General features: G+C 43.5%; 10 protein-coding genes across 10 annotated transcripts; 3 read left to right on the forward strand and 7 right to left on the reverse strand.

Moving 5' to 3' along the window:
* Positions 1 to 112: 112 nt before the first annotated feature.
* On the reverse strand, positions 113 to 1358 carry SAMD00019534_024020 (hypothetical protein; the record flags this gene model as incomplete). The annotated part of the gene is made up of 2 exons (XM_012901700.1): positions 113 to 227; positions 301 to 1358. 2 exons carry the CDS (start codon positions 1356 to 1358, stop codon positions 113 to 115), a joined length of 1173 nt encoding a protein of 390 aa, XP_012757154.1.
* A 571-nt stretch (positions 1359 to 1929) lies between these two features.
* SAMD00019534_024030 (hypothetical protein) lies at positions 1930 to 2781 on the reverse strand (the record flags this gene model as incomplete). Its single annotated transcript, XM_012901701.1, has 4 exons — positions 1930 to 2033; positions 2115 to 2187; positions 2257 to 2550; positions 2614 to 2781. 4 exons carry the CDS (start codon positions 2779 to 2781, stop codon positions 1930 to 1932), a joined length of 639 nt encoding a protein of 212 aa, XP_012757155.1.
* A 485-nt stretch (positions 2782 to 3266) lies between these two features.
* SAMD00019534_024040 (hypothetical protein) lies at positions 3267 to 5300 on the reverse strand (the record flags this gene model as incomplete). Its single annotated transcript, XM_012901702.1, has 6 exons — positions 3267 to 3423; positions 3526 to 4338; positions 4412 to 4480; positions 4563 to 4652; positions 4778 to 4817; positions 4880 to 5300. The coding sequence occupies 6 exons, from the start codon at positions 5298 to 5300 to the stop codon at positions 3267 to 3269; spliced, it is 1590 nt and encodes a 529-aa protein (XP_012757156.1).
* Positions 5301 to 5601: 301 nt separating this feature from the next.
* On the forward strand, positions 5602 to 6247 carry SAMD00019534_024050 (hypothetical protein; the record flags this gene model as incomplete). Its single annotated transcript, XM_012901703.1, has 5 exons — positions 5602 to 5655; positions 5748 to 5796; positions 5871 to 5935; positions 6014 to 6126; positions 6199 to 6247. 5 exons carry the CDS (start codon positions 5602 to 5604, stop codon positions 6245 to 6247), a joined length of 330 nt encoding a protein of 109 aa, XP_012757157.1.
* A 103-nt stretch (positions 6248 to 6350) lies between these two features.
* SAMD00019534_024060 (hypothetical protein) lies at positions 6351 to 8807 on the reverse strand (the record flags this gene model as incomplete). Its single annotated transcript, XM_012901704.1, has 4 exons — positions 6351 to 7199; positions 7279 to 7598; positions 7657 to 8534; positions 8617 to 8807. 4 exons carry the CDS (start codon positions 8805 to 8807, stop codon positions 6351 to 6353), a joined length of 2238 nt encoding a protein of 745 aa, XP_012757158.1.
* A 270-nt stretch (positions 8808 to 9077) lies between these two features.
* Positions 9078 to 10616, reverse strand: SAMD00019534_024070 (hypothetical protein; the record flags this gene model as incomplete). Its single annotated transcript, XM_012901705.1, is given in 4 exon segments — positions 9078 to 9462; positions 9554 to 10113; positions 10120 to 10344; positions 10440 to 10616. Coding segments are annotated over 4 exon segments (1347 nt in total), but the record flags the coding sequence as incomplete, so codon positions are not given.
* A 394-nt stretch (positions 10617 to 11010) lies between these two features.
* On the reverse strand, positions 11011 to 12863 carry SAMD00019534_024080 (hypothetical protein; the record flags this gene model as incomplete). The annotated part of the gene is made up of 2 exons (XM_012901706.1): positions 11011 to 12357; positions 12432 to 12863. 2 exons carry the CDS (start codon positions 12861 to 12863, stop codon positions 11011 to 11013), a joined length of 1779 nt encoding a protein of 592 aa, XP_012757160.1.
* Positions 12864 to 14731: 1868 nt separating this feature from the next.
* SAMD00019534_024090 (hypothetical protein) lies at positions 14732 to 15571 on the forward strand (the record flags this gene model as incomplete). Its single annotated transcript, XM_012901707.1, has 3 exons — positions 14732 to 14750; positions 14835 to 15181; positions 15245 to 15571. The coding sequence occupies 3 exons, from the start codon at positions 14732 to 14734 to the stop codon at positions 15569 to 15571; spliced, it is 693 nt and encodes a 230-aa protein (XP_012757161.1).
* A 101-nt stretch (positions 15572 to 15672) lies between these two features.
* On the reverse strand, positions 15673 to 17967 carry SAMD00019534_024100 (hypothetical protein; the record flags this gene model as incomplete). Its single annotated transcript, XM_012901708.1, has 2 exons — positions 15673 to 16292; positions 16374 to 17967. The coding sequence occupies 2 exons, from the start codon at positions 17965 to 17967 to the stop codon at positions 15673 to 15675; spliced, it is 2214 nt and encodes a 737-aa protein (XP_012757162.1).
* Positions 17968 to 18691: 724 nt separating this feature from the next.
* On the forward strand, positions 18692 to 19491 carry SAMD00019534_024110 (hypothetical protein; the record flags this gene model as incomplete). Its single annotated transcript, XM_012901709.1, has 2 exons — positions 18692 to 19106; positions 19367 to 19491. Coding segments are annotated over 2 exons (540 nt in total), but the record flags the coding sequence as incomplete, so codon positions are not given.
* Positions 19492 to 20971: the final 1480 nt, after the last annotated feature.

Genomic DNA, 20971 nt, shown 5'->3' on the forward strand with positions numbered 1-20971 from the left:
GTAGAGTGATCAATCCTTTTGAACACTCCAATTATCTCTTGATTGTTACCAATGTTCAAGATGTAGGTGCCAACATTTGGGAATAACCTTGTCATTGTAATGTATGACTCGATTATCTTTGTGTTGATCTCATACTTTCTGAACGTGACGAGATTGATTGCTGCACGGAAGCACTTGATATAGGTATGGCAAGGTGCTTTGATGAGATCATGTTGCTCCGCCAAACTCTTGGTGATGTGATAGAATAGTATTGACACCTTCTCAATCGAACTTGACACTTGATCGATGAGCCCCATGTACCTGTTGAGGCCAAGTTCAAGCACCTTGATGTTGTTTGGGAATGCGATCGGTGTGTCTGCACCCATGCATGCGCCAGGTGTAATGCAACTCAATGTCTGTGACAGAACACCTGGTGGGATCATACGCTTGTAGTTATTGCCTAAGTTGAGCGTCACAAGACGACCCGGTAATGAACCCGGTTCCATTGGCGAATTATACATGTATCCGAACCATAGCTCAGTGAGTGATTCGGGTAGCGTGCCTGGTTTGATGGGACTGTTGAACTTGTAAGAGAAACATAACTTGGTCAAATGACTGGGGAGTGCTCCAGGCGCGATAGGATGATTGGCAGAGTTGTACTCTGCTAGAAGATCGAGTGTGTCTGGCAAGTAGCCACTGGCCACCGTCACTGGATCAATGAAACCCTCTTCAAGAGTAAGACTGGTCAGTGAAGGTGGGAGCGATGCGAACATCTTCACAGGGTCCACATGTAGATTTGTTGGGAGGAAGTAAAGTGTCCTAAGAGTTGGTGGCAGCGCCAAGGCTTGTCCATCGGGGCCAAAGATCGCACCTCCGCCAACATTGAGCTCGATGAGCGTCGGAGGCAATGTACACGGTGACTTTAGATCGTATGCTGACAGAGAGGTCAGTCCTTGGGGAAGAATGCTCGAGTCCAGTTGCTTGTATCGATAGCTCAGGTTCAGCTTCTTGAGTGACTTGGGGAGGACATCAGCCATGAGAGGTGTAACAAAGTCCGCGCCAAACGTTAGAGAGTAGAGTGATGAAGGCAGCACTCCCGGGCAAAGAGGTTGGTTGAACGAATTTACGAACGTCAGGTGACGCAGGGAGGATGGTAGCGATCCAACTGAGAGTGGCTGGTTGAAGCATACCCCAAGAACCAATGTCTCTAATGAGTCCGGCAGTGAACCAGGCATGATCGCTTGAGAGAATTCGTAGCCAAAGGTCAGTGAGGTGATTGATGTAGGCAGTGTATCTGGTATGATGACTTTGTTGAAGTTACTGCCAAAGACAAGTGTGTCAATAGTTGATGGGATGTCCACAACATCCTCAACAACCATTGTTGAGAGAGGCTTTGACTTGAGTTTAGACTTATCATCATCATGATTGAGTGATTGTCCTGACACCATTGTCAGAGTTGACGTCGTCCTCATCCAGATTGAAAAGAGTTGCTTGCATGTCAGGGCGAATGAGACTTGATCAACTCGTTCAAGATGACCTCCATGTCGATCCAACAAATCAATGATTGATCTAATGATCACTAATGGCAAAGACTCCATTATTATCTGTTTCTGGAATGATGATCAAATTATAAAATGATCAACTTTGTTCCAAATTGGACAATAAACTCTGATCGAGATACGAATGCTTGGTCTTTATTATTCATAAGTTGTGACGGCTAGAGGAGGTCCCTGGTGCATCCATTTATAGTCATCCTATCATCAAACAATCCTCTACCATGCAACAGGGTCTTGAATACAGGGTATCCGCTCGAATGGTAGTGAGTCAGCTGACTTGTCCAACAAACTGGCGCGCTGCTGTGATTGTTGGCTCGACGCTGTGTCGTCTCCATGGTCGGTTGGAGTGGGGACTCATGTGACATGTGTGGCCCGGTTGGCTGGCTGGCCATCATTATGACTCAGCCTCTTCATTCTCCTGTTCGTCTCCATTCTCATTGTTGTTGTTATTGTTGTCCTCGTTGTTATTCTCATCCGAGTCCAACTCCATCTTTGCCACTTTACGATGTTCCTTTGTCTTTGTCTTTGGACACTGCATCATATTCCAACTGATTGGTATCATAGTAGCTCCAGACATACTCTGTGCAAACACGACGCCCAACTCATTCTTTGCCGTCGACAGATAATATGATCTACTGTCACCGAGTGATATCTAGTAGTTTGGTCAGTATGATTGATTGAATGAACGAATGAATGAATGAATGAATGAATGAGTACTTACAACTTGAGCTACAACGATATCACCTGGTCTGAATGATTTGTAGATCTCAACCTTGTCAATCTCTGTGGCGCGTACATCTTGTACACGAATGATGCCATTGAATGTCTCTTTCAAAGCTTTAGTACCAACACATAGTATAGCCACTGATGCCAATCTAGGATTGTTTCTAAGTACCTGTGCAGTCACAACACTACCAATATCCGGCACAACTCCAGGGTCCTTCTCCTTCATCACAACAATATAATCCTTCTTCAAATCATTCTCATTTGTTGATGCAACTATATCATCCTTATCCTGCCATATTCATTCATTAGTATGTCAGTCATCTAACGAACGAATGAATCAATATATATATACCTTAGTTTGATCATCTTGTTCGCTACTTTGATGTCTCTTGATGACATGTGAGAAACCAAGTACTGATGAGTAGATGGCACCTTTGTGTATATATGTACCTTCTGAGGCAATATATTCACTCTCTCTACATAGTCTCTGTCCAGGTGTAACAATTGTCGACGACTCCATCACTTCTATTCTATATTCGTTATCTGTTTCGCGTGAGTTTGAAGACGAATGAATCCAGAATCTGCAACTTCATGACTTTAGCACATTCATTCTTTCAATCTATCAGATCAATTAATTACTCAAACAACATAGATAGATAGAATGAGGAATAGGGAATCATTGACATTGTATAGACAGTTTATAAGGTTGTCATATAAGTTCCCTGTGTTTAGTGTACAGTCAAAGATTAGATTGAATGCTAAAGAAGTGTGGAGAGTGATGGCTGGTGAGACCGACAAGACAAAGACATCAAAGGCAGTGGCCAAAGGTCGAAACGTATTCAATATGATCAATAGACTTGTCACCTATGATCAGACAACACTCAATGGTCTAATGTTCAATGTTAAGCCAACAAACAACAACATCAACAAGAATAGATAGATAGATAGATTATTCATTCATTCATTGTATTCATTGAAGTACATTGACAATGTTATGTCATAACATTAGAGACTACGCTCTGTTGGAGGATAGTAATGCATACCGATGATATCGAATATCTCCTTCTCAGAGTTGACAAGGATGTCCTCTCCCTTCTTTGGTCCACTGACTGTATTGATTGAATACTCGCTCAGTGTGAATCCCTTGGACAACGCAATGGCTCTACATCAGATTGGATGGACATACATATAGAGTCAATAAAGAAAGCTTCATCGCCTTTGGGCTGGCATGCATAGGCTCGCCAGTCACGCACAACCAACTTACCTCATCTGCCTGTTGAACTCATCGCTTCCAGTGTTGTGTAATAGTCCAAAGTAGTACGACTCGATTGGTACGAGCTTGAGATCAATCCTCCTGACGATTGGTCGTCCACCTGTGTTGCCGCCAGTGCTGGCCTTGGTCTTCTGTTGCTTCTTCTGTTGTTCTCTCTGTTGTTTCTTCTGCTCTTTAGCCAGCTGCCTCTGCTTGGCCTTCCTCTCCTCAGCCTTCTTTGCCATCTCTTCATTCTCTGGCTCAGTTGCACTTGAGTCATCCTCCTCCACCTCCTCGCCAGAGTCCTCTTTGTCAACGTCATCGTCTTCGTCATGTGTCGTATCATTGTCTGTTGTGGACTCATGTTCCTGTCCACCCTCTGTTGTTGGCGCACCCTCGACTGTGCTGGGACATATACAGCAGCCCATGTACTTCATTGGTCCCAAACTGATGTCATCGATAATGATTCCACTCTTCTTCATTGCATCGACCAATCTCTTGATCAGATCGAATGTGTTCTTCTTGTCCTTCTGTTGCTTGGTGTAGCTTGGATGTGTCAGCAGGATATCAATATCGCCACTGGTCTTGGCACCACGTCTATAGCTTCCACATGTCTCTGCCATTGCCTTCTTATCAATTGACTTTAGTAGATCCTTGACCATTGCTTCAATACGTTCAATCTCATCCCTTGGCACTCTTGTCTCAATGTCATCAAAGTACTTTAGACCAACCTGTTGATGATGGTTCAAAGTCGCCTTGATCTTTCTCAATGCCTCTATGGTTGTAATACCATCGTCCACAACCAATTTCTTGGCGATCACTGGTCTACACTCGTCATGCTGTTGGTTAGTGTGCTGTTCCTTCCATGATCATCCAAGTCCAACTTGGTTGAACATACCCAATACCTGACACTTTGGATATCGTATTGATGGCCAACAACTTCTCATTGGAGTTCAACTTCTCCAGCCTATATTGATTGATTGATTGAGGTGAGTGAGTGAGTGAGTGATTGGTTGAGTCAATGGGTGTCAGAGTTGGTCCAACCATACTTCTTCAGTTTGCCAGTGTCAAGTATCTCTTGTATCTTCTTGGCCAGCTTGACTCCAACACCATCCAGCTCTAAACATTGAATGCGCACCCTGTCAGTAACAGTTCATTCATTCATTCATTTTAAAAGGTAACTTACTGTGACCTTCTGCGCCAGACTCTAGCTTCTTTGGATWAGGCTCTAATAGTCTGAATAGCCTTTCTATATGCGTTATACTTGTTCGTGGCACCAATGTTCTTCTCGAATGTGGCTACATCTGTAGAGGAGTATCAGTCAGTCAACATTCAAGGTCTGCATTCAGAGATATGACCAGTTTACCATTCAATATAGTAGTGATCAATTCATTGTGATTGATCAATGATACAGTTGGCAACATGATCAGACCACCAGTGTCTCTTGTTGTCTTTGTATTGTTTCCACTGTTCATCTTAATTGTTCCATCCTTTCCTCCCACCACACCAGGCGTTGACTTGGCTGCTGCTGTCTTTGATGTTGTCGATGATGTTGTTGTTTTGGTCTTGGTTGATGTTGATGATGGTTTGTTTGACTTTGTTCCAGATGAAGTAGCAGTGGCAGCTGAAGTCCTTTGTTTCTTTAGTACCTTCTCATTGACCTCTACTTCTTCTTCTTCTTCTTCGACATCACTGTTTACAATGGCATTGCCATAACCATCACTGTAATCACTATCCTCATCCTGTGTACTGCATTCATCATCGAGTTCAGCCTTTCTTTTTGACATGTCTCTAATGTATCTTTATTTGTTTGATTGATTTATAGATAAGATAAAGATATAATGACATCTATTGTCGTTTCGTCAACACAAAATATCTTCTAGACACCCAAAATGAAACAGTTCTAAGTAATAGTACCTTTCCTTTAAAGGAAAGATGTGTGAGTATGATTGCTATGTTGGTAAAATGTGATCTTCACAATGTTGTACAGCATGGGGACAATCCCCCTTGTTCTGTGCAATGAATGATGATCTCTAGATCATTCATAACCTAACATACATACACACATATAATAATAAGAAGAAGAAGATGAACAAACTAAAGAATCTACTATACTTGACACCTCTTGTCCCTGCTGCCTATGTATGTCCGTCAGAGTACATGCACTCATAGACATAGACATCAACGACTACCATTGTTCATACACTAACAAACAAGCATATTAATATGGACAGTCGATAAATGGAATGATCAGTCACTCTAGAGACAGGAAGGCCGCCTTCTGTATGTAACTATCTTGGACGATGTTCAATCCTCACACTAACTGAGTCGAGTCTACTACATATATACATGCATAGATAACTTCTGTGCCAGTATTGCATTTATAACAATCTACAGAAGAGCATTCAGGAATCCAATACCTGTAACTAGCTCGAGATGGTGCTTAGATAGATCGATCATGGTGTCCAAACATACTCACTCAATCAATCATTCAACCTAGAAATTACAACCAACAGATTACTTTGATAATCCAATCAGGTTAAGGAGTTTCATTCGCGGTGATAACATTGCCACTGTTCTTCCTGCATGCTGGCTAGTTCAATCATTCTGTTTGTAAGTATCACCTTTGATGGAACCGAATGAACCCTATCTAATCATCATTCATTCAATTATGGAACATCTTAGGAGTAATAATGCACTTCCACCAACTGACTTGGAAGTGGCCACTCATTGATTGATTGATTGATTGATCATTATCGAAGGCACGACAGGACGATGAAGAATGTAGGATAAACAACAACCTTTGCTTTGATCTTTATTCATTCCAAAGTGCTCTCTTACATTGGAAGTGTTCCTCTCTTATGTTGTTGCAACATTATGATCAATGTTGATGTGACAATGAATGGAAGGACAATGATCCACTTTAACAACCTTGAGAACTGAATATTGAATGAATAGGCTGCCTCGGTACTGTATATCAATCCATTCTTGTTGGTCATCTCTACACGGAACAACTTGGCCTGTGAACGCTCGGGCACTGGAACAGTGACATACTTCCAGCCAGGATACTCAAAGTTGAAGGTGAACAGCTGGCGACCACCGTAGTATCCACGGATCACATATGACTTGTCATTGGCAGTGGACCTGTTGTAGCTGGCATCAACAACGTCGAACGCCAGCGAGAACTCGCTGCCAATCACATCAAACACACCACTGCTGTCCTGTCTGATGAAAATACCTTCGACACCCTGCGAGAATATGTTCCTCTCCTGATTGAACGAGGTCCTTTCCTTTGCCGGTGTGAATGGGGTGTTGGTAGAGAGCGTGTAGAGCACGCCGCCAAATGTGCTGACGAGCAGGTCTAGTTGGCCATTGCCTGTAAAGTCCGTTGCCAGCACCATGGCGAATGATTGATCGCCAATGTCCAGCTTATTGGTGCAGCCCTCGCGAGTATCTATCATGTAGAGAACGCCATCACTACCATGTACCACGATGGACAGTCCGTTCGGGTCGCTCGGCGACAGATTGACCAGCAGTATCTGAGACAATATCGAAGACTTTGTCTTGATTGGGAAGTCCAACAATGACTCTCCCGTCGCCGCATTGAATGCATATATCACTCCACTTGTTGTACCAACAACAACATCAAGTTTACCATCTCCATTGATATCACCAAGCATTGCGGGCTAAAGGGGTAGGGCATGGCATGGCCTGTCAGTGGACCCGATCAATCAATCAATCAATCAATTTGAATAAGATACATACACTCTCAGTCATTCCAACAATCTTGTAACTCCATATTTCCTCGCCACGGTTGTTGAAACAGATGATGTTGCCATCTGCGTCTGTAGCAATGAGCTCTGCCTGACCATCTCCATTGACATCTTGTACGATCACTGGGGCATAGATAGAGTCCATGTTTATAGGCTCCATCAATGGTTCTCCATTGTGATCCAATATATACACCAATCCCAAATTAGTTCCAATGATCGTCTCCAACATTCCATCATTGTTGATATCGGCAACAGTCGGTGATCCATAAACATATCCATTGTACATCTTGTTGTCGGCAGTAAGATCCAAGTCTGTTGAGTGATTGAGTGAGTGGATGATTGAATGATTGATTGAGCGAAGGTCACTTACGTGTCTGCCACTTGATGGTCATGTCGGCGAGGTTGAAACAGACAATGCCGCCGGCGGCATAGTTGAAGATGTCAATTTCTGGATCAAGGGTTGAGTTGTGTACGGGGTCGGCGTAGTATTCATGATCGTAGTAGTATGAGGCTGCGACGATCAGCTCCATATTGCCATCGGCATCAATGTCCGCGATGATTGGTGAGGACAACACATGAGCATCGACCCAGATGTGCAACTTTGAGTGGCTGGAGTACTGTCTGTTGGCCTGGATGTAGTGCTCATAGTGCTCCGAGAACAATATCTCATAGTGCTCATGCTTCTGCTTGACGTATGGCGACATGGAGTACATCTCATTCTCTTGAGGCGTCTGATTGTTGAGCTGTTGCTCTTTGGCATTGGTCTCCCTGTACTCCTTTGATATCCTCTTCCTAATGTCACGCTCGTGCAGTGAGAACGACGCGTCCACATGCTTGTCGGTGATGCTGAACCAGTTCTTGGCGACCTTGAGTGGCGGTATCCTTAGCGTGGAGTTGAATGCCAGCATGCCGTTCGAGTGGATGAATAGGATCTCGCCCTCGCGCGTTGCCACAACGATCTCATTATGACCGTCTTGATCAAAATCGTAGAGTATGGGACTGGAGGAGAACGTCGACTCGGGCAGGATGAACGGCCATCCAATGGCACGCGTGCCACTCTTGCCTCTGATCACATCCACATAATTATTGGTATTAACCAATACAATATCCTTGCTACCTTCAGCAAACAGATCAGTTATAATAGGTGTCGATACAATCGATGAATGAGTCTCTGTAGACCATAATATATCTGCACTCTGATCTTTGCATTCAAGTCTAGAGTCACCTCCCACTGATACATCTCTTCCACTATGTTTGATTGATTGATTGATTGATTGATATCATGTAAGTATATGATCTGAATGCATGTCTCTTGATATACTATTCTTACAATATTAACTCTTCTAGTACAACAGGATGATTGTCTCTGTATGTTGGGTCTGAGAGTACTACGCCTACTTCGTCAACTGCCAGTACCAAGTTACAAATGAGCAACAAGCATAATGTTAAGACTGATCGTGTCAGTAGTGTACTACTACTACTACTATTGCTGTTGCTATGTTTATGTCTATTCACCATCATCGTCGTCGTTACATTAGCAAGTGTATCTAGTACAACTTGTATATGTTTGTTTGTTTGTTTGTTTGTTTGATTGATGGTTGCTTGATTGAAATGAAATGAATGAACTTCACTCTTTTGGGGTTTCCCCTAGTTAACTTCGGTCATCAAATTCCATGATCGTTAGTGAGCAGACAGTGGAACTACGATATATATGAAGTAAAAGGACAACTTAATTTAATTGATGGCCATCAAGACATGAGCAAGTACTGAATAAGACTGGATCAATCACTTGGCCTTCGCTGCCTGTGATTTTTTCGACTTGGTCATCTTTGATGTAGGTCGTGTGGACAGTTTGATCAGGTGATCATTGGTGAAGGATCTGGCATTTGTCCAAAGTCGTCTGGCATTGTCAAGTAGTAATGAATTCTGCTGTTGTATCTGAGGACGAACATCTTGTGCATTATTATCATCACCATCATTATTCGAAGATGTCCGCAGCTTTGCCAAATGATTATTGCACAATTCCAACAAGAATGATCCAACCAAATGATCATTCTTTTCGCTAATAGGCTCATCGTTGTAGAATAGATTGAGATGCTTCTCTTCATCCATCTCTGACTTGCTCATAAAGTACACTCGCAGTACTGCCAAGTAATTCCATGTGAATGGCAACAGCTTATCATTGACAACCTCGAATTTCCTACACATTGTGATTGATGATGCGTTAGACAACTTTGATTAATTGATTGATTGAATGAATTGTACACCAATCATACCCTTGCATTGACAGTCCATTCATTGATAATAATTGCTCCTTCCTCTCGGTAAGTCGATCGAGTTCGCGTTGCTCTTTGGTCGTGAGTGGCTTGATGTTTGATGTTGATGATGGAAGTGGCAATGCCTGATCACTTGGGATAATGATTGAGTCTTGTGGATTGTCATCAATGATGAAGCCATAAAAGTGAAGTAGAGTGGAGTTGGAATGATTGCCATATGATATCAACACTTGATCACCTTGATTGAACGATGTCTCTGTGAACACTTGATAACATCTCTGTGCACTATTATATGATGCACGTGTTGACACTGTCGATGAATGATTGAACAAGTCTGCCATGGGTACCAAGCATGCATTGTCATGAGCAGATGCCTCGTCTGATAGCGCCACAGTCTTCTTGTTGGCAGCGGCGGTCTGACTGCCACTGATGTTGTTGAAGTAATATGTTCTTGTTTGAATGACTCCCCATGCCCATTTGAACAAGCCAAAGTCGGCTAGGCCTTCTCTGATCTCATTGATATTGTAGTGATCATCAAGTTGTTTACATTTCTTTACGAATTGATCATAGGAGACCATCATCTCCTTCTTGTGTCGCTTGGCTTCGTCCATATAGTATGAGTATTGCAAGTTATCAATCTCATTGTCTGTGTACATTGAAGATGTATCATAGCGCTCTGGTATCGACACCAGATATCTATACCATCGTGACCTATCGCCCAACAATCGTTCAACAATCAATTGAAACACCAATCTCTGTACATTTGTCATTCTCTTTGTAGTCGCTGACAGAATGCTTGATGGCTGAACGCGTCATTCATTGATTAGTTAGGGATGAAGTGTCTGAGAGAGTCATCAGTTGTACATACACATCCTATATCGATTGAGAGAGTGGAGTTGATGTGCATCAGCATTGGTTCGGGCACAGAGACCAACATGGTACCAGCTGGAATGTTACATCTCGCGCGTACACCTCTTCCACCATGTTCAAAGTCGTGTATCTCCATATAACCATCATTCCACACAATACCATGTTGTTGTGACCATTGAAGTAGTTCACTTGTTATCGTTGTCGTTGTATTTGTAGTTGTTGTAGTTGTAGTCATTATCCATCATTAGTCAGTTTGTTTGCGAGAATGATCATTTTTCTCAAAGACAAGAAGAGGACAAACGATTGATTGATTGATTTGGTTTGGTTTGGTTTGGTTTGATTGCTGAATGTATGCTGCTTCCAACTACTGGTTGAAACAGATACAAGAGCACAAGTAAGTTACAAATGGTTTATTAGATTGAATCTATATAGAAACCTGAAGGTATATATCGATACGACTTGTTTGAATTGTTGTCGGTGCCAATGAATATGTTTGATTGATTGTGTTTGATTGGTTGTTATGGAATGTACAACTGGTGAATAATTGATTGATTATATGTATATATGGTATAAAGTGATTACTTGAACTTTGGTGACTTGGCAAGGAATGATGCAGAGATGGCAATGAAACCTGCGGCAGTGAATCCAACACCAGCAATCCAGAAGAATCCTTGCTGGAGATTGTTCTGCGAGGCATAGTTGTCCATGACACGACCAAGTCCAAAGGTAAGACCAGAGATGATGACCGCATAGCATGTGAACAGGAATCCAATGACACTGGCCAATGGCGATCCCTCGGCGGGGTCATCCTCATCGATAATCTCGTCGGCCTTGGTGGCGTACTTGACTTGTCCATTGTTGTTGTTGTTGTCTTCGTTGATCTCCTCAATGTCGTCAATGTCAGAGACATCGTCGGTGTCGAGCGACAGCTCCTCGAGACGGTCTTGCTTGACTTGGTCGTCGTTGGCACTGGTCAATGGGAATGAGGACTGCAAGAAGGAGAGCAGTGAGATGTCACCGGCGGCCCACGATGAGGAGACAGCGATCCAGCATGGGATGAGGGTGGCGGCAACACGGATTGGCACGCCAGCTGGTGGGTAGACGAGGACCCAGACGATCGAGCAGCACAGACCATCGATACGGACCCACCACATTGGGTTCTTGACGTACTTGCCAAACTTGACGACGGTGAGGGCGCCCAGCAACTCTCCAAAGTTGGAGCCTCCAGTGAGGATACCAGACAGAGAGCCGTCCTTGAGGACCTTCTTGGCAAACACTGGGAAGAGGATGTTCTCGAGCACACGGTGAAGCACCTGGGGCACGACGTAGGTTGGGATGATCCACCAGAAGTCTTTGTTGCAGATGAGGGCAGCACCACGACCGATGGTCTTGAAGTAGTTGGCGGTCTCGGACTTGATCGAGATGAGAACAGAGAGCACTGGGTGCACCATCTTGGAAGCCTCGGCCTTGATAGCCTCCTTGGCACGTGGGAATGGCTCGGTGATGGTGAACATGATGACGGCGGCAACCAGGAAGAATGGAGGCATGAGCACCATTGCGTAGACGGCGCCGAGCTTCTGGATGAGGACGGTGGAGAGGAAGGCGCCGGCAGTGCCGCAGACCTCGTAGAAGATGTGAACCAGACCGTTGATCTTGGCGAGTCCGTTGGGGTTGTTGCCAAGGATCTGTCTTGGGACGAGCTTGCGGCTGACTTCAACCATTCCGACGCCGAGACCCATCACAATGTAGACTGGAGTGACCAACCAGCGGTCCCAGTTTCCAAGCTTATCGACGGTACCCTTGTATCCAGCCTCAAGCACGAGCAAGAAGGCAGTGATGGCAAACATCATCAAGAACACCATGGAGGTGACACGAGATGGTCTAAACTTTCTAATGAATGGTCCAACAAGGATACTTCCAACAGACTATTTGATTGATTGATTAAGTGATTGAGTGAGTGAGTATGATCATGAGCTTTGCCCATTATGTTCAAACATACCTGCATAAGGAAGTAGACGATGTTCATGACGGCCAGGAGGGTGACAGAGTTGCCAGATGACTCGAAACGAGTGAGGACGATGAGAGAGAGTGCCGGGGAGAGAGTCTCAAAGGAGAACTTGTAGAACATTGAGGCAGCAATGAGACGGGTCTCGTTGACATGGTCGACAGAGTAGAACTTGGGATTCAAGCGAGAACGCTTGGGTGGCAGTGGAGTGTCGTCAAACTTCTTGGTCTCCTTGTTGGCGGAGCTGGTGGTGGTTGTGGTGGTGGTAGTTGTGGATGTTGAGGCCAAGTTACCAGACTCTACAATCTTAATATCGTCATCAGAGTTGGTCCTGGACATTTCGCGAGCATTATCATCGGCATATGATGTTGGAGCGAGCTCAATCTCAACGTCATTATTGTTGTTGTTGTTGTTTTCTTGAGTCATTGTGTATATGTGTATATATATGACTAAACAAACGAGAACATGGCAATAATAATAAATAAATAATATCAGGTGGAATCAGATATAGCCACAATCAATCAATGCGACATCGTTAATAAACGAGCAGATAGCATAGATGATGAATGTGCCATTGAGAATAAGAAAGAGAGAGAAAGAAAGAGAAAGAGAAAGAAAGAAAAGAAAAGAAAGGGAGAGAGAGAACGAAGAGAGTAGAAATTGAAAGAGAGAAGAGCAAAGAGAAAGAGAGAGAGAGAGAGAGATAGGTTGAAGATGTTAATACCTCGGCCACACGTCAGTGTTGATCAAAGGCTGGGTCAGACCGTACAATAGTAAGGCTGGCTCGGTGAAAGGGAATTGCACTTGAGTGAGTGGCAGACCTGTCAGAGAGAGAGGTAGGGAAAGGAAAGGGAGAAAGGAGAAATGGAAAGGTGGAGAGAGAGAGAGAAGAATAGAGAGATGTAGAGATTATCTCTTTTGAGGTTGTTCTTTGTACTTGTTCGCAAGTCTGAAGAATAATAACTGTCGCAACCGGTTCACTCTTTAAATGCCAGTACGAATGGAGGGCAGCGAAGGTGGATGTATGGATGGAACTGCTACCGTGCATCCTCCTTCATGCATTCACTGGGCACATCAAACATCGATGTGCGCAAGTGTTGTGTCAAGTGTGTGACAACCACCACTATCAATTATTAATATTATTATTTAATTATGTTATTATTTGGTGATGGTAGAAGGGGGTGGCACACACATGTATTTGAGGGATACAATGTATTCATTTGCGCTTGACCTGTCAAGAAGGTGATAAAGCCTATCAATGTTTTTTGGCAGGTTACACGCTTCAAAAAACCATACCCCACTCACCAGCTTTGGACATTGTTTTCGTTTGCAATTGTTTGGGATTGTGATTGCGGGTCTTTTGTCTCATTTGTAAAATCCGATGGCCTAGGACCAACTCACTCCCTATACTATGCTGGAATCTTTGCAAACCATCAGATCAGCAGTGCACTCGTTTGCCTTCTTTCTTCCACACTCACAATAATATTATGCCGAATAAGATTCTTGATTGATTGTTTGTTATTCCTATGACGATTACATGGTGCACTGTTGGTGGAAGACAAGTAGTGTGGAGAGTAAGTGACACTTTAGATATTTGTAATTCAACAACATAATCGAAACCCTTGGGTTGGGTCTAGATTGGTTCTAAAGTTTCAATTGTTTGGGAGTATAATTCGAATAGGTGTAGGATCATTCCTTAGACTTTTGTTGTCCAAGAAATAATATTATCCTTCAGTCAAGTTATTATCTGTTGTGATATCAAACGGTCTTTTGCGAACTCCATTCATTCATTAGAAAAATCCAAAGAACTACTGGTGGTCGTTAGTCGTGCCAAGATTATTGAGATACAGATAAAGTTATATATATCTGAGACAAGGAGTTATTGACTGTCTGTCCCATCTTCGTTGCATGTGTATGTTTTGAATGGAAACTGGATGGATTTGGGAATAATCAAAGATAGTTTGATGATGAACTTCACACACATCAACCAACTCAATTAATCTCACTTTGGTTGACTTCCGTCATTTGATTGATTGATCGACACACTGTACATGTACACAACAACAACATCTGGACGATTACAAAGTAGTAGCATTAGACTCTTCATTGGTATCAAACAACAACACCAACTACAACATCATTCCTGTACTATTAAACGTCAATACACCAACACCGCCAACAATATAATGACATCATCAGATTATCACCTCCTCACCAACAAACTGAAGCATCAAAGATCCTCTAAACAACCAATCGTATTACTGTCATGCGGTTCATTCAATCCAATCACTATAATGCATCTTAGGATGTTTGGTAAGTATGTCTATATGATCATCAACATCATTATGATCATCAACATCATCTCTAACGCCATGATCATTGAATGATCATTCATAGAGGTGTGTAAAGACTGGTGTAATAACAATGGATACGATGTAATTGGAGGATATTTGTCACCTGTTGGTGATGCCTATAAGAAGCCTACATTGATACCATCGAGATATAGAGTGGATATGGTGAACGCTGCACTAGAGTCATCGGATTGGCTCAGTATTGATACATGGGAGTGCAAGAGACCAGAGTTCACTCCAACTCGACAAGTAATGGATCACCTCTGTGATGTTGTCAACGAACACCTACAGACCGCCAACAACAGTGGACAACCTCCAGTTCAGATCAAGCTGATTGGAGGTGCAGACATGCTGGGCACATTCAATGTTCCAAAACTATGGGCAGAGACCGATGTATGTTGTTGGACATGTCTCACTCACCCTAGACACATATGCTAACTAACTCATCATCATTAGATGGACATCATAACTTCATCAAAGTATGGACTGTTGTGCTTGGAGAGGATTGGCTCAAACATTAGGGACATCATTGCTGAGAACCCGATACTCACAAAGAATGCAGATAATATCAAGGCGATTGATGTTGGTGTACTCAATGATATATCTTCGACAAAGTTGCGCGAGTTGATCAGGAATGACAGGTCGATCAAGTACCTCACACCAGACTCTGTCATTGACTACATCAAGCGCAATGACCTCTATCGCACTCTCCCTCCAACTCCCACGCCGATCCACACAGCTGCTGCAATCGATATCAGCAGCAGCAGCAGCAGCAACAACTAGGTTGATCACTCTTCCAGAATTTAGTTCAATGTATAGATCCATGCACATATCTCCATATCTCTCTTTGGTCTGTGTTGTTCTTATTTTATTGATGCTGCAAGCTACGAGCTTGGATTTCCTTTGTGCTTCTTGCTGGCCTGTTGCTGCGTCGGTTGATGATGATGGTGCTGCTGGAAATACTGCTGCTGTTGTAGCTGTTGTTGCATGTGGTGCTGGTCCAGCGTCTGATTGATCGAGCTCATTAGTTGGCCATTGTTGTTGTTTGGCCACTGTTGATGGTGCAGACCACCGCCACCTCCGCCGCCACTGGCACTGGCGCTTGCGCTGGCACCGGCACTTGTTCCATGCAGGATCAAGCTGATGTCATTGTAGGCGTTGTAACTGTCGGGATGATGTGACGCCAGGATGTGTGACTGATGATGGTGTTGGTACGGATTGATCGAGGAAGCGTGCTGCAGCTGGGAGAGCAGACTCTCGCCACCGCCACCGCTGCTGCCACCTGCGGCACCAGCCATCGCCAAGTTGTGTGCCGAGGTCGCCGTCGATGTCTGGAGGTGGCTTTGATTATTCGAGCTCTTCGGTTCCTCAAACACCAATCCTCTATATCGCTTGCCATTGATAAAGACCTCAGCTGTGAATCCCGGTCCATTGATGTTGCCCTGTACCTTACATGAGCCAAAGATGTCGTCTATCTTGCCCGACAAGAAACCACTGATATATCCTGTTGTTGTTGTTGTCGCGATGTGTTAGAGAACATGTGGATGGATCAATCAATCAATCAATCAAACAATCAATAACATACCATCACATGGGTTATTGTGATCAGTGAGTGAAATGAAATGCTGTTGACATATCTGATGGAACATCTCCACCTTCTTGTCGATTGTTAGCTCGGGTGGCTGATAGATCTGCAGCTGTGCTTGTTGTTGCTGATGTTGTTGATGTTGTTGTTGAAGTTGTTGAAGTTGTTGTTGTTGTTGCTGTTGTTGCTGTTGTTGTTGCTGCTGTAGCTTGCGCTGTTCCTCCTCCGCTGCTGCACGCTTCTTCTTGGAGCTCGATTTCTTTGGACTCTTGGTGGTGACTGGCGTGGTTGGCGTCGTGCCAGCGGCGACAGGGAATCCAGCAGCTACATTGGGTGCCACAGCTCCTGGAGCTGCGGCGGTAAGGGTGGCCTTTTGTTGCTGTTGCTGGCTCTGTCTCAGCTTCTTGCTCTCGGTCTGCTGTCGGATGTAGCACTTCTTGCACTTGTAGGAGCGATTGTAGAACTCGGTCGTGGGCAACTCAGGACTGGTGCCCCACCAGGCTTCGTGCTGGGGATGTGTGCAGGTCTGCGTGCCCACCTGGTCAGAGTTGGGTGCTTGCTTGGTATCAGAGAGTGGCGTGGATGGCGCCGAAGAAACCAATGGTGAAGATGGTGTGTTGTTGTTCGAGGGCGAACCCGCTGCCACTGCTGCGCCGGCAGTGACCTTATATGACAATATGGATGGTGTTGGTTTGGCGATGGATGACTGTGGCTGCAGCAGTGATTGCATCTGTTGTTGTTGTTGTTCAAGTTGACTATCTACAGGAGTGGGAATGAGTGTGGCGTCCGATGATGGCGCCGTTGTTGTGTTGCCCGATATGTTGGCCAGGACGTTGGAGAGCGAAGGAATGTCAGAGCCACTCTCGCTGATGCTTAGATTGTTGTTGCCGCCAGCGCCGTTGTTGCTGCCAGGATTGATTGTGGCACTAGTGTTATCATCGCCCTCGTCAACGACGAATCCACCGCCATCTTGATCGCCATCATCGTCTGCGCCAATAGTACCCAACGATGCCATTGGATTGGGTGATGTCAGCAATATATCATGCTGTTTGCTCTTCATGGTGTGATGACTCAATCCATTATGTAGACCGGACAGTACCGAAGCCGATGAGTTCAGTTCATCGACAGAGTTGTTCAACACATTGCTTATAGAACTCTTCACCTTATTCAACACGGACTTTTGTTGTTGATGTTGTTGCTCATGATGCTTCTCCTCCTCCATCTTTACATCCAAGTTCAACTTTGACGATGCTGTTGTTGCTTCAGCATTGGTAGAATCGGTAGTATCATTTGCAGCATTTGCAGCATTGGTATTAGCATTGGCTTCAGAGTTGTTGTTTGAGTTGGATGAGTTGGAAGTAGATGTTGTCTCTGTATCCATTTCTTCATCTTTGTCTGTGTTGTTGTTGTTGTTGTCTGTGTTGGTGTTGTTGGCTGACTCTGTCTCTGCCTCTACCATTGGCTCTGAGGTGTCTACTGCCTTGGTGTCTGCTGATGTCTCTGATGTCTCTGGCGGCGCATCATGTGTTGGCGTGGTGTTTGACGCCACTGGACTCTCAGCTGCTGCATCTTCACACTTTACAGAATCTTTCATTCTTTTTGATGCAAAGATTGTTGTTGTTATTAATGTTTATATTGTGTGTGAGAAGTGTGAATGGAAGTGTTGTTGTACAATTATTTATAATAATAATATATAATTATCTGTTCGCAATATATATATTTATATCCTATTATGGATGGGACACGCCTTTCCAATGAAGGGGTGCGGAAGTGAAGAGATCTAATCTTCTGGTGTTTATATATATATCTATATATCTTGTAACCAAATCAAGATTAGATTGATTGGTGAAGTTCTATTCTTGTTGTTTGTTGGTAAAAGAATGATGTTATATTTTGTTGATGTTGTTGTTGGTAAATGCAAGTGTTTGTTTGTTTGTTGTGAGTGCAAAACAGAGTGTTTGATAGTTTTGTCTTGTGTGTTGTGAGTGTTTTGAGCTGTTGTTGTTATTGTTGGTTGCGAACTTGTTTGAATAATGTTGTACGTGTGTGTGTATGAAGGTGAAGTGTGGTTTTTCAAAATGAAAAATAAAAATAAAAACAATTCAAAATACTACCAATTACAAAAAGTTAGTGAACTTGCTAACACTCGAACTTCACCAACTACTTCTCAAGTGTGAACTTTTGATTTTTTCAATCTTGGGTGAGTCATTGACGCTTTCAAGAGATTTGAATTATTGATTGAATGAGTGTTGTGGTGTTGTTCATGAATGCTCTGACGCGTTTGTGATCACTTTAATATACATATTACAAACATACACACACATACACAACATAGATATAATATGGCATCAACAAGAACAACAACACTGACATTGACTTTTGTGTTTGTACTGATGGCGTTGGTCGCCCAGTCAAATGCATTCTCATTCAAGGTGCCTGCAAAGGTGGAGGAATGCATATTCGAGGAGATAGAGATGGATGCGACATTCACCGTGATGTTCCAGGTCACACATGGCGGCTTCAACGACATTGATTTCTCAATCATCTCACCAGACAACCGTGTACTGTACAAGGGTCAGCGCGAGTCTGAGGGCACCAAGGTCATCAAGGCCAGTTTCGCAGGTGTCTACAGATTCTGTTTCAGCAACCAAATGTCATCACTCACCGAGAAGACAATCAGCTTTGCACTCGTACTCAGTGGTACTTCAGAGATTGCAGAGTATGCCAAGAAGGGTAGGTCATTGATTGATTGATTGATTGGAGCATGCACTCACTCATACATCACGCATCAATCACGCATCATACAGGAGATATTACCTCACTTGAGAGACAGATTATGGCACTTTCAGATGGTGTCCAGGCTGTCATGAACGAGCAGACATACATCAGAATGAGAGAGTCCACACATAGAAACAGTAAGTGATTGATTGATTGATTGATGATTACACTTTGGATTGTACATGGTTGGCTGACATTATTATTATTATTATTAGCATCGGAAAGCACCAACAGCAGAGTATTGTGGTGGTCAATCTTTGAGGCATTCATCTTGGTTGTTATGAGCCTTTGGCAAATATATTACTTGCGTAGATTCTTCGAAGTGAAGCGCGCTGTATAGACAACAACATCAACCAACAATATTATTATAATAAGCAACAGTAGCAGCAGTATATCCTTAATCGAGTCATCTACCAATCGAATCGATCGATGCGCATTCATTCATTCATTCATTCAATCATACACTACTCACTTACCTCACTCATTCACTTACCAAAGACAGCGCGATTACCACCACCTCAATATAGCCAAGTGACCAATCAACGATGCCAACCAGAATAAACCACAGCGATTGATTGACTAATTGAGGCGACGTATCTAAATGAAGTGGATCATCATTACAATGCAAGTTTGGCGCCCAAACTTATGGATGAATGGATGGATGGATGGAAGTTGATGAATCAGGTGATCATCATCAACAAACAACAGTCATCACACCAACCAGTCGATGATTTATACACGTGTCGGGATGGTCACCATACTAGAAATTTCGTGAAATCAAGCCTAACCCAAACCAAGGAAACAACAACCATGGTTGTTGAGAGTGAGAAAGTGAGAGAGTGATGGAATGAGTGAGTGATTTGATGGCAATGGCAAGAGTGAATGAGTGATTTGTGTTGTGATTTGATTGATTGAGGGGCACTGACAGCAACCGTCCTTCCGCCAACCGTCACACCCCTCAATCCATTGGGGTTTTATGTATCACTTATATTATTGCCAAATAAGGTCGTCCTTAAGGTTGTGTGTGATGAAGAGCACCAAGTAGTAGTTAGTTGGAAGAAATAAGGTGGAACATTTTACTTCTCCATCTTGTTATCTACATCAATCAATAGGTTGTGTTTGGAAGGTTGATTGGTGATTGTAGTAGTGTGTGTGTGTGTGTGACTTTAATGAGAGCTTGCCTCTAGCCACCACTCTAGTGCCTTACCCCCTAGGCCTGACAATGTCAACTTTCGACTGCTGTTGTTTGTTTGTGATTTGCCCAAGTAACACAACTATCAACACTCGACCAATATCTCTAAATCATTCATACATGATCACACTCTCAAACACACACACAATCCAACATACACACACAAACAACTTGATCAACTCAATAATGATTGGTTGATTGATCTCGTGACTGTGGATGATTCGCACAGTGTCCCCACATCTCTCACACACGCACATCCCATACAACACATCCAGGAACCATCAATTCTCAAGTCAGGTAGACACTATCGAAAAGGCATGTCCGACCCTACTAGAGGCACCTCCCTCTTCCATCAAGGTAAGTAAAGTGATTAAATGTGTGTGTGTGTGGACGTCGGGGTCTCTTTGATCACACATCCAGATTATATGTTGTTTGTTGCCATCACTCAATCCATCCATCAATCAATCAATCGAATGAATGGGATTCACCACCACAAATCCAATATTAATAGAGGACCTCTATTAATCAAACTTGGACCTGGCGAACTGGGCTTTGGTATCCCCTTCTCTTAAAACTATTTGTTGTATGGCTTGCTTTGTCTTTCCTCAAATTGTATCGTGTTGTAGGT

The sequence above is a fragment of the Acytostelium subglobosum genome (assembly GCF_000787575.1).
Source record: "Acytostelium subglobosum LB1 DNA, scaffold: scaffold4, whole genome shotgun sequence".
NCBI lineage: Eukaryota > Evosea > Eumycetozoa > Acytosteliales > Acytosteliaceae > Acytostelium > Acytostelium subglobosum.